Consider the following 13,305-nt stretch of genomic DNA (forward strand, 5'->3'; position numbering starts at 1 on the left):
ATCTGTTTACATTCACATATTACTGATTCGCTGCCAATCTCGTTAGCAAACACATTAGCACAAACTGACATCAACATACATAATAAGCAGCTCGTTGTATCAATCAAAGCTGACATTTTAGTGAACTACATACAGCTAATCAGCCGGTTCTAAATGGCTCCAAGATTAATTTTCCACAATTTATCAAACTCTGGCTGACTGAGGAACTCCTGAAGTTAACAAGCACATAATGTGGTGTTTAAACATTAGCCATTGTTGGCTGACACTTTGTTTTATCATCCATAGAGTAAGTGTAGCATGCAGTAAATGAAGAGAGGATGAGAACCATTTTTTTTCTCAAGTTTTTAGCGCTGCTTTATTTCTTTAGTTTTATTCACAAACAAACTCTGCTTGGTTTCCACACTGATATTCTGAATTAAACATTTTCTTATTTAACCAAAAGCCAAGTAATCCATGTCACATAATATGAAGACACAGAATTGTTTTGTTTTTTTGGACGTGTATGGTAGAGCAAATTAATTTCTTTTTCACTGGCTTGGAAAAAAAAATCTAACTTGTCCTGTATAAGCCTTAATGTTGATCCCTGAGCGCTTTTATCCTATGCCAAACACTTAAGCACACGTACACAGTCACTAGTCAATTTGTCCTACACACAGAATTTAAGCAAGAATGTGGTCATTGTTATGTAAATGTTAATAGACCTGGTGCATTGAGGCAGAGAAAGGAGTACACTGACTAGAATAGGGGGAAGCTGGTCATGTAGCCATGCAGATATATGGCACTCAATTACAAGAGTGCAAACCAATACTACACCTTTCTCTACTCAGGATGAAGCACCTACACCTGTAATTAAAATGACTGCTGTGCAACTACACAACACATTGTATTGTGTTACATTTATGGATGGATCATCTGAGTGCTTTTACAAATTCTTAATAAGGTTGAATATTTCAGTAGGCCAGTGTATATCAAGACAGCTGAATTGGTTGATTTTGATTACATTTAATATTTATATATATATATAACAAACTATATATATTATATATATACTATATATATATATATATATATATATATATATATATATATATATATATATATATATATATATATATATAATATATAATATAATATATATATATATATATATAATATATTATATATATTATAATATTATATTATATATATAAATATATATATATAATATATATATATATATATATATATAATATATATATATATATATATATAATATTATATATATTAATTATAATAATTATTATATTTTTTTTTTTTTACACAAACCAGTGACTTAACTGTGGGGGGGGGGGGGGAATACATCAGAATAAACTACTGTGAAAATTGTCTGTTGCACCTCTAGTTCCCTCTTTTGTGACTTGATGAAGGGAAAAAATTGAGTGAAATATTAGTAAATCCTTCAGAGACATGAGACAAAATTGGCCAAGATGGCATCATTACACAGGCAGGGATGGTTTCAGTGTCTCTAACCTCACTTATCTCTTTTTCTCTCTTTTTCTCTTAATTGTGTTTCCTGCTTTTCCTCTCACTGCCCTTGTTCATATCAGATCATTCACTGTTGCATTTCTTTTTTTTAATCCCTGCAATATTCTTGAATGTGTGCGCGCCTCATCAGAAAGTGTGCTCGGACACTTGTCTTGCGTGTGATGCTATCAGCCCTAATGGAAGTCTAACTTGCCACTAGATAGCTCTGTCTTTCTCTCATCTTTCTCTGTTATACTTTACCATCTTTTCCCAAAGGATGGTGTGATAGAGCGACTGATATGGTTAGAAAAGAGGGTGAGATGGATAGGGAGGTTAATGGCTTCTCCCCCTCCTCGCCTTCCTTCTCAATCACTATCAATCGGCCGTACAGTCGGTTCTCCTGTTGCTTCACGGTGATTGGGTGTAGGGATATGGCCCTGACTGATTTGAACGAGGCCAATCAACAGCTGGTATAGCCAATGGTGCTGCTCCTAGTGGCACACTATACTACTCAGTTTCATGCATTAACCAGAAGTCACACTGAGTAGAACAATGAAATGTCGCTCATGCATGACAGCACAGGGAATTGTTTTGAATTTGAGTCAAATTTCTTTTCAGATTCATGCACAGCAGGCCTCGTCAGACCCCGGTTATAAAGTATCAAATGGGGGAAAGCTGAGTGGAAAAGCAGAAAAGCACGTTCTCTTTCTGGTTTTACTGTCATAAATTACAACAGGAAAGAATACGACGCTGATAAATGGAACTAGAAAGACATTTGCACACAATAAGCGGGGCTGTAAGTACTGATTGTTTTATTTCACTTCAACTCATTTGCATTTTTGGCAAACATATCTTTTAAGGGAAAGAGAGAAATCTAGTTCTCAGTAAAAATGTGTGAAACCAAATTGGACCTGTGAAGATCACTGCACTTGCCTTAAGGAATACTACTTGGCTTGTAAGTACTGTTGCAGTGTCTTCAAATAGAAAATTCTGTACGTTTTGCATTTGTGACTTACTTGTTTCTCACTTAAATCACAAACTTATAAGTAATTTTTGTGGCATTTGATTCAGCTGATGTGCAAATAGCACACTTATTAGTTCTGTGTATTTGCCAATAGTGAGTGGGAGTCGTGTATGCGGCTTCCTCCACACTGCCTTGGCATTTCCCTCACCTACACCATCCATAGTGTTTTCAGTACTTTGTGTAAATATATTATTGATCTGAAAAACACCCCCAAAAAACGTCTGAACACGTCTTTGGACTTCTGTAGCTTTTTATAAATATATATCAGTAACAAATTTTGAATGACGGGTTGCATATGAAGGCAAAGCCAATCAGGCAGATTTAGGTTCTCTCTCCACAAAAACACTATCTGTTATACACCTCCCAGGCATGACTTCCACACAGCAGCTCTTGTGAGCGCAAATAAAGAAAAGCAGCATTTGTCCCCCCTTTTTTGCCTCCCTCTTCCTCTTCTCTGCTTCTCTCTCTGTGTATATGGTGGTGGGTTGCTTGGCAGTGCTAATGGAAATGCCAGCTGTGTGGCTCCTCACTCCTCACCAAGTCCATTTACTAAAGTGACAGAGTCATTTACCAGGCAGACGGCCTCTCCCATCCTCACTTAATTAGAAGACCCCTAGGCCTGTCTACCTTAGCCGGTCACATTTACCTCTTTTTCTCCCTTTACAGTCTCTTTGTTCCAGCTCTTTGTTTTCTACAGTTTTTCAATCTCTGTCTCATGCTTCGTCTTCGTCTCTATTTTTTTCCCACTTACTCCCTCATCCTGCTTCGTTCTTCTGTCTCCTCTCTCTTTCTGTCGGGCTCCTTCTCACCAAAGGGACAGAGTGTAATGGACAAATGGATACACAAAGACTGAGAGTATATTGACTTATTGTTGAGAATAGCTCCTTTTAGAAGAGCTGATGGGAAAGTCCATGTGATGAAGGTGTTGATGGAGAGAGATTGGTTCCCAGATCTTAAAAGTTTTTTGTTTTTTTTTCTTTTTCTCACTTTTGTTTTGTTGGTTCAAAATTTCATATTGCTGATTTACTGTTGCACTGACTTCAAAATTAACACAAATGCCTTGTAGGATAGTTTGGATTTTAGCTGTCATCCTTGAATTCACAACATACACAAATGCAAATGGCAAATAAATATATAGTTATATAGGCCTGCTTCTTGTTTTCATCAGTGTGTTTCAGAAGAGAGAAAACAAAATCTGAGTCCAGTGAAAGAAATAAAGAATGAGGGTGAAAGAGAAGTCGAACTGTTCAGAAACAAGAAACGGCACATAAAGCACAATATAAAAGCAATAATAGATAGAGGGGAATGAGTCAAAGGGTGCTAAGTGAAAAAATACTGTTCTGAGAGAAAAATTACAGCTTTCTTGCCGTACATAAAGGCTTAAACTTGGCTCTTTGTATTGCTACATCACTGAATTCTAACAGTTATGTAGTATTTCGACATCTATCAGTAAACAATGTGACAGCAGATAAGTTTCTGATGGGACGCCGCGATTGTTGCTTCTTGCATTTTGTTTCTTTCACTTTGGCATTTCTTAGCCATCTACAGCATCTCTCCTTTCTTGTCAGTGCCAGTCTTGTTTGCTTTCCTGCTTATCTCCAATCAGTCAACACATCAAGCCTAGTCTTGCTTGCCATTGATCTTGTAAGCCCCTTACAATCCAGTCAATGCACACATGCTAACCCAGCCTTTGATACGACCCCCCCGCCCTCATGTACACACACTTGCTCTCCTGACCTGGTATTCTAGCACTTGAAGAACTGGCTCACTTGCATGGATATACTGGGAGTTCAGCACTCCAATTTCTAATGTTGCCGGGATGATACACTGTTGCCAAAGCAGAAGACGACAACACCAGTTACTGTCACTGCAAAGTAATGACAGCCACAACGTGTTTAGTGAAGTTTTACCCTAACAAATAGTTGTATCTGTGTTTGTTTCTATTTCTGTGTCCTCCTGGAGTGTTTAGTGGCTGTGTGGATGGGTATTGATTTCATTGTTGCACACAGCTATTCACTGCCAGCACAGATTAAGCCGGGAGAGAGTGCACGCTGATTGACGGTTATTGAAAGAATGCAGGTGTGGTTAATGTCAGCTTAGAGAAAAGAAGTCACAGAGGAATGATGACGAGGAGCTGACCCTACTCATCTTGCTGTTTTCTTTCTCCCTTGCTTCCCCATCTCTGCTCCCAAGATGTTGGCAAAGGGAAAAAAAACTTCAAGGAAAATGTTGTGTAGTTATTTTTTGTGTAAAGATCACAGAACAAAGTTTAGATGAAAGTAGAGAAGCAATAAAAAGCCACGTGTTTGAGATTTTTATTGTTGCTTTGATAAAAGCTGTGTGCATTTAAGAAGTATCTGTGGAAAATTGACCCAGTGATGTCCTTCAAGCTAACCTTTTGAGGCTTTCCTGTAAGAATCAAATTTCAGTACTTTCTACTGTTTGCTGAATTACAGCATTACAGCCATTTTAAGTAGTGTTAAGCACGAGAGATTTGGTGGTGGTTCTATAGTGAGGCACAGGCATTGCCAAATTATGATGCAGTCTCAAGTATTTATCTGAAAATAACTGAAAACAAGCAGTGATTTCTTCTTCTTGGCCCCCTGACAGTATAACCCAGTCTCTTTTCTTGCAGACATCTACAGCTACAACCCCTCCTTCTCTCCTCTTCTCCAGCCTCTCTCTGTGTTTGAATGTTTTTTTAAAAAAAAAAAAAAAAGAGAAGCCGCAACAAGGCCGATCCTTTTATGTCTTTACAGTTTACAACCAATGAAAAGCTGCGCTGAAAGCTTTACAGTTCCTCTGGGTTTTGGGGGTGACCGTCACAAAGCCTGTTAGCTGGACGTTTAAAAGCAGGTGATAGCGCTCTGTAAAAACAGATTGAAGGGGAAAGGTGGAAAGTTTATAGCTGAAAGGAGATGTCATGGCATTGTGATATGGTCAGGGTAGAAGGTTGACAACAGAGGAAGTAGGAGCAAGAAAAGGAGAATTGAGCTACAGCAGTGGATGCTATTGTAAATAAGGAGAAGTCAAGAGAGAGGAGATGGCGGGCTTGGTTTATAAGGTCATTTAAAGGAGTAATGTGGTGCGCTGTCAGGAATTGGCTTTCATTAAAAGAGCCATCAAGAGAGATAGGAAGAGGGAGACAGTGAGGATAAGTGTGTGTGCCTGTATTCCTAACAGAGGGAGAAACTGACCTCTTTTTAAGTTTTTTATTTATTTATTGTATCTTCTTGTATCATACGTCATTCACATACTTTCACAGCTATTGGAAAGCATTTTATTTACCCACTGGGGAAAACAACCACTATAGTTTCTTAATTTCTTCCCTATGATTTGAGTCACTACCACTCAGCTGAGCCCGCAGTGTCTTCACCACTGCTACTGTAGGAACGATTGTGAACAATAGGTCATACCTATCATTACACAGGGCCATGATAAGATTATGCTAGCTCACCAAGGACCCGTAGCGTTAGTATGATTTATGTGGATCATTGTCCTTAATCAGAGTCACGGTGAATTACGGTGAGTGGAGGAATTGGCTGGTATATGTGATGATATGTGGAACACATAATTCTTTCCTTTTGATTTCCTATTTTTTTTGTTGAGTCATAGAGACCTCCTATAAGGTGTCCAATCACATATCCTAAACTCAAGCTGCTTTTCTCCCCTTCTATCCATCATCTCTTAATTCATTCACACTTCTTTCCCCCTCTGTCATTCTTTTATTATCAAAGACACCAAAAGACCCAGTCCCCTGTTCCATCCTTCTTTCAACTCTCCTTGCAGATGAAAACTAGACTCACACTCAATTTGACAATGACACATAGCAGGCGTCTGCCACCATATCCCATCTACTCAGCAAAATGTCCTTGCCAATTCGCACTGTCTTCCATTAGACTTCTCTTTGACTTCTCATCCATGCAGCCAGCACTTCCAGTAGATTACCACCTTCCTCGTTTGCCTTACAGTCCAGCACCATATCTTGTTTGCGTCATTTCATCTACTGTACTAAGGTCTACATTGACTAATAGATGAGGTGCTCAGGATGATGGCTACAAACAGTGATAAAGGCACAAGAATCATATAGTGTAAACAAATAGATATGCACTCAGGAAATAGAGGATAGAAAGTGCTATGATAGCGTATAGTGTCAAGTGTTTTTGTTTTTCTGTCCTGTGAGCCTTCACAAAGCCCCAAAGCCAGTTTGCCGCAAGGCATTTGAAGCAGAAATTAGTTCCATCATGTCACATCTATCTCATATCTCAGTTGTACTTGCAGCTTGCAGAGGAATCCTGGCCCCAGTTTAATATTTCACTCCTCTATTCCTTTGTAAGTAAGTAAGTAAGTAAGTAAGTAAGTAAGTAAACTTTATTTATTAAGCGCTTTTCGCAGACAGGCAATCACAAAGCGCTGTACACAAATAAACAATAAAATCAATAGACATTATATACAATATAATTTGTCCACCTGTTTTCCGTCCTGCTGCTAACCACCTTTATCTTAAGCCTCAGGCCTCTGCTCTTTTCTCTTCCGTGTTTTTCTTTTCTCTTATCGCTCTGGCCCCCAACCCCCCCAAATCCCTACCTCATAAAAAAGACACCACTTTAGTCCCTCCACATACCACTTGGATGAGGTTCTCATGGTTAAATCTGTCTGTGTGATGTGAAAGTGTTACCCAGGGGAAAGATTGTTAAATGCTTTTACTTAGTGATCAGCTGGCCCTCTCTATGCTGCATGATTTAGAACCAGTCTGCAGTGGCAACTTGATACACACTCACGTTTTCTTACACACACACACACACACACACACACACACACACACACACACACACACACACACACACACACACACACACACACACATCATGAAATGGGCTTCCAGCAAATCATCAACTTGGGGGCCCAATGGTGAAGAAAAGTTGGATGTGGCGCTGACACTTGCAGCAGATACAAACATACACGCTTACTTTGTTGCCCACTAACATTCTCAGCATTTGCTTTCACACTCTTGAACAAGCTCAACCTGTTAATATCTTGAAACACACACGCATTCTTTCACGTTCACTGGGACCGTGTTGTGAACAATCTGTCGTCACCTTTAACTGAAGTGGAGGGCTAAACTTGCACACTTAATCTGGTTTCGTAGGCAACATCTGCAGACTATCATCACACTCGTACACACACACAAACACACAGCGCGAGTAATGTCACATTGATGCACTAAAGCTTTGTTGCACAGGCTTTGTACAGATTTCCCTCGTACATGTGCGCACGCACGCACACACACACAAACACACTGGGTCTGTCCTTCTGGTCCTCTGCCTCCTGTTGGTTTTTCAGGTCACCTGTCAATCACAGCACTTTTATCATGTTCACCTTTCAGCTGTCCCATGATGCACTGCGAGGCCTCTCCTGTACATGCTTGACTGGAGGCTGTCACACATTGCTGAAATGGTTCACCACAGCACATATAAGCACAAAGACCCACACATATACACCTCTCACCGACTAGCACTTAGTCTCTCTCAGGAACACACACACTGAGACAAACACACACTAACTGTTTGCTGATTGCATGTTTTAAATAGGAGTCTGATAAGCTGTCAAATTCTTACCTCCATCCGGCTGAATATACTCTTCATTTTATGAGTTTGATTGTGAAGACACTAATTGCCTCCCTGCTCTATATCTCTTGTCTCTCTTCCCTGCTTCCTCTCTCCGTAGGTGGTGAGAGTTCCAGTAGAGAGCTGTGAGCAGTACACCACTTGCGGGGAGTGTTTGGGCTCCAGAGACCCTCACTGTGGATGGTGTGTTCTTCACAATGTGTAAGTGCTGCACGTATTAACATACTCCATCCTGGTGCACTTCATATGTAGCCTATTGCATTACACTGTAGATAGCAGAGAAAGCAGTGTTGGCTGTTTTAGTTCAGAAGATCACATTAGGAATGGAAGCAACAACCTGAAAAGTTTTATATTATACTTAGTAGGCTTTTACCCAACAAACTGTGATGACACCCTAATCTCCAAAACGGCTCTTTTGTAAATGTTTGTTATAGATTTAATAAAATTCTTCTAACAAGCTTAAATTAGTCCTTTAATTATCACTCAAGAGGAAATTTAAATTTTACAGCTGCTGCATGCTTCCAATAAATACTAACAGAACATGACAGCTTACATTATTAGAACTATTTTTCTCAGTGTTATTGAGCCAGTTTTGTGTGTGTGAGCATGGTATTGTACACCTGCAGACTTTTGCAGGAACAGATTTTACAGATTTTAGAATTAGTCTCTTACATTGTCAGTCTTTGGTTTTTGGATTAAGTCTTGTTTGCTATAAGATTACTGTTTAAGGTTAGATATGTAATAGAGGGATTTGCAGTCGGAAAATTGAGCTTAGCCCTCATAAGAGTGTAGTGATACATTTTAACACTGTTTACCTGCAATCTCGTCATTCTTTCTGTTTGACTGGAAGGTTTGTGTGCACACACTGTAAGGCGAGAACAGTTGCATATTATTGAGAGGTGACAGCATGTTAAACCACATTTGGAATGCCTCAAGCTTTGGGCGTAAAGCCATCTCTTCAGTACATTAATTAAACTTATAGTACGTATCACCAAACCGTCTCTCCTCAAGGCATGCACAAGCACATACACAAACTACTTGTTTTTACCCATTTCAGGAGACTATCACACATTTGAAATTACACATACAGTCATGATGGACTTAATTCAGTGACAGCCCGCCATTTGGACACATGGAATTGAAACGGGGGAAACGCTTCATTCACACGAATACACAGTCGCACACACCAGAAGAGCAGTAGAAGGGAAAAGGGTTCCTAATAAGAAAAGGTGTACAAATCTTTCTGCTAATGCCTTACAGTGTGTGTATGTCAGGGACTCTCAGGTGGGTGCTTGGTGACAGCTTTTTCTTCCCGACCGTGAGTGAAGGCTAACTAAATGAGGGAATGGGGGCACCGCTGTATGAAGGAAGCAGTTAGCATTTTTTCCGGCTCTCTATTATTGTTAAGGACTTGCAGTACGCTGCATCAGCATTTTCTTCTCACCGCTGGGACCAGATGTTGTTAGCGCAAAGGTGAAAGTGATAGCTAATGCATTATGAATTGCTTATAGTAAAGCCACTACGATACGGGGCTGAATGCTGATTTTTAGCACGATCAGTTGGCTTTTAATAAGCGTGGGTGAAATTGCTGACCCCTTTGATATGCATCTGGTAGGAAATTGCATCATTTTTTAGTGTTCAGGGAAACTTTAACGATCGCCTGTACATCTCCTGAGAAGTGTGAATTGGGTGGGCCTGTAAAGTGAAAAGATGAGGCGAGCTGATCGGTCTTGTAGCTTGGCAGTTCTTGCACAAATGTCACGACCAATAAGGTAATGATCTAAAGCCCTACAGTAATGGCTGGGGGAAGCTATTAGCCTATTTGTCTTTTATTATTGCTCCCGTTTCTGTGTGACTGTGATGGCTGTGCGTGTTTATCATCTTAATATGATTGTCATATTAGTTTAACAGTTTCTTGTGTCCACTGTTGCCTCTTTCCTCCTCTCACCTCTTGTCAAGCTCATTTTCTTTTACCCCGTTCTCCTTACCTTTCTTCTTGTAATTACTATACATTTTTCATCTTTTTTAATCTTTCGCTTCTTGTCTTGCTGTTTCCCAGATGTTCACGTAAGGACCACTGTGAGCGGGCAGGAGAGCCTCAGAGGTTTGCCTCTGACCAGAGACAGTGTGTGGAGCTAACTGTTCAGCCGAGAAATATTTCTGTCACGATGTCTGAAGTCCAGGTATGTCTTCCTGTTTCAGTGCACACAGATATCTTACTTGAGCAGAAAGACTGTAAAATGGCCAGAACTCAAAAACCTCCTAAACATTAGATTTATGTCTTCACTGGTATAAAAAAAAAAAAAAGTGTAAGGTTGTGTGTCCCACTCTAACTTGGTGAAGCGAGGCAAAGTTGTCGGGTGCAGCCAAGAAATGGCCTGGCACGTAACCCGCTGTTAAAATGTCATGTTGTTGTTTTCAGACTAAACGAGCAAGCATAACATAACATAATAATCAGTGAGCTTTAGAGGTGCCGGTAGACAGATTTAGTTACTGTTATTTGACAGAGACAGGGTGGCATTTCCCAAAATGCCAAACTAAGGTTAGTGTCGTCTCAAAATGGTTTAGGCTGGTTGTATGATGCATGAGGATTTTTCAGCAGATAAGTAGCTGGTTTATTTAAAGGGGACGTTATAGTTAACGTTCACCTTCTCAATAGCTCTGTGAAATCTTCTGTGTCCACTGTGCCTTTTTTTTTTTAAGACAAATGAGCTTTGTTCATTAATTTGTACTAATATGACGTTTGTTAGATACTATCAGTTTTTTGGTAAAATGATTGAGTTCGTCCTATCATCAAATTGGTACAACATAATGGAATTACAGAGAAATGAGCAAAGCAAGAAACGGTGTGCGTCTCTATATCTAGTGTACAGTGTTGCCAGTTTTCACTGGGATATAAATGCAATCTTATGTCATGGATTCTTTAGGAAATTACACCAAAAAAGTCACTTTTGAATATTTACAGCAGATTTAATTAGAAATCTGCTTTCCGTGCCCTCGTAATTCTTACTCTGAGCTTTTCGAGGTCTCGTTCCATCAGTGGCTCCTCGGTGTAATCACATAGGTTTGACTGATTACAGTTAGCCTCGCTTTCATTCTGCACATTAACTTGTACACATTAACCTTGCTCGAAATGGCCACTCCAGTGACTGATGCACACATGCATACGCACATGCACTCACTCTTTTATTCCTGTAACTGTCACACATACACATACCCATGTATCACTCCCCTTCTGTCCCAACAGCCATTAACCCTCATGTCATATCTTATAACAATCCATGTACACCGTGTCCTTCCATTGATCAAGCACTGGGTACTGATTCTCTCGCTCTTGCTCTCTCCTTCTCCCTCTCCCCCTCCCACCCGTAGCTCGTCCTCCAAGCTCGCAATGTGCCCGATCTGTCAGCGGGGGTCAACTGCTCCTTTGAGGACTATGTGGAGACAGAGGGACAGATCCAGGGTGGACACATCTTCTGCCTGTCTCCTTCTGCCCGGGACATCGCCCCAATCACTCGAAACAAAGGTCAGGGCAGGAAGGGCAATGAGTGATGAGGTCATTGGGTGGTAGCACTGAGATGTGTGGCTAGGGTTATGGCAAGTTTTGGTGACATGCTTGAAGAATGTAGACACAAAATCTTTATGATACATCTTTGTTGGTTTCTTTGGCCTCTTGATCATCTTATTTCCATGCCATTCTGTACTGTATATTCACCATCAGATGTAGCAGATGTGTGCCCTCCTAAAGGATCTTGTAGTACACTTGAGCTTTAGAACAGAATTGTAATGTTACTAGTTGATTTGCTTTGCATGTCTATATTCAGTATTCCTTGTCAGTTTCAATAAAAGCCACACACTCGCTTTCTGAAGCCTAAACACAAGTCCAGCTTTATCTACTGAAAATAGAACTGTTTTTGTATTCCCATTATCAACCATTGTGCACTGATGTCACTTTCATTTTATTTATCTGAAAGACTGGTTTTGTGCTTAACTTCATTTCAAAGCAGCAACTTCAGTGTGGTTTAGCGTAATGTTTAAAAATATCGACATCATTTTTTTCCCAGAGATTATGCACCTGTTTTATGTCCAATTCTGTCACACCACAAAGATGGTAATAAAAAAACTTGTTTTGTATTCGCATTCAAAGCACCGAAAACATGTCACATAGCGAGCACTAAGTTTCCTCAAAGCAACATCACAGTAGTTCTTCAACTGAGCCCATTATGCCCCATTATGAGTTCTCATCAGCCTTGGCATCCAAACACTGATTGGTGCTGCTATTTTTAATGCCACCCTACTGTGGGTGTGACATGAGTAGTGTGTTGCTAGGCTGCAGTATGTCTTTGTGTATGTGTTATCTGTTAAGGGCACAAAAGTGGAATACAGAAGTGTCACTCTGTATCGACAAATAGGTTGTTTTAATTTACGCCCGTGTTTATTCTGTTTTTAAAGTAGTTTTTAGATACAAATGTAATTGTTTGCTAATGTGTTTGACTTGGACTTTTCTCTTTTAAGCCTTCAGAGAGAGCAGAATAACTGTTAATCTGGCTGCTTCCCTGTTTCTGATATGCAGGTGACAAGCGGGTGGTGAAACTTTACCTGAAGTCCAAGGAGACGGGCAAGAAGTTTGCCAGTGTCGACTTTGTCTTCTACAACTGCAGCGTCCATCAGTCGTAAGTGACAGTGACGACATGTTTTCTAATTTGATGGGCGAAAATGTTGTTTTAGTCTTTTCCCTCTTGCTCTTTTAAGAAATGGCCTCTTTGTCCATTCGTACCATAGGCTGTCTCATGTTACTGTCCATGAGAGAAACCGTTAGAGACACACACACATCTATCTCCCCCCCTCGGACCTCCACGGGAGGCTTATGTTACAGTTGAAGAGAAAAATCAAATGTGCCATATATGAGAAACGATCGGGACATGCGATGGTAATTCTACTCTTTTTATCATATCCCACAACACACACTAATGGTACTTGCATGATTAATTCATTGCATAGTGGTCTGTCATAATGCCTCAAAATTTTGGACTCTACCTTAATTATTTTGTTTTTTACCCGCTTGATTAAACAAATACAGTTGGCGTTTTTAGCAATGACATTGTCAGCCTGGCACTTATTTACCCCAAAAAGATCAAAGCAAATATGATA

The 13,305-nt window shown here is 39.9% G+C and overlaps 1 protein-coding gene across 5 annotated transcripts in view; it reads left to right on the plus strand.

Moving 5' to 3' along the window:
• LOC102289754 (plexin-A1) overlaps positions 1-13,305 on the plus strand; it is a 229,412-nt gene that overhangs the window by 139,746 nt on the left and 76,361 nt on the right. For all 5 annotated transcript variants that reach the window (XM_005918586.3, XM_005918585.3, XM_005918589.3 and 2 more), the window contains exons 5-8: positions 8,255-8,355; positions 10,214-10,337; positions 11,527-11,680; positions 12,728-12,827. In XM_005918586.3, the coding sequence (XP_005918648.1) occupies positions 8,255-8,355; positions 10,214-10,337; positions 11,527-11,680; positions 12,728-12,827 (479 nt within the window). The remainder of the gene's footprint in view (positions 1-8,254; positions 8,356-10,213; positions 10,338-11,526; positions 11,681-12,727; positions 12,828-13,305) is intronic.

This window comes from Haplochromis burtoni, unplaced genomic scaffold (genome assembly GCF_018398535.1).
Source record: "Haplochromis burtoni strain Fernald_Lab_line unplaced genomic scaffold, NCSU_Asbu1 Contig_32, whole genome shotgun sequence".
NCBI lineage: Eukaryota > Metazoa > Chordata > Actinopteri > Cichliformes > Cichlidae > Haplochromis > Haplochromis burtoni.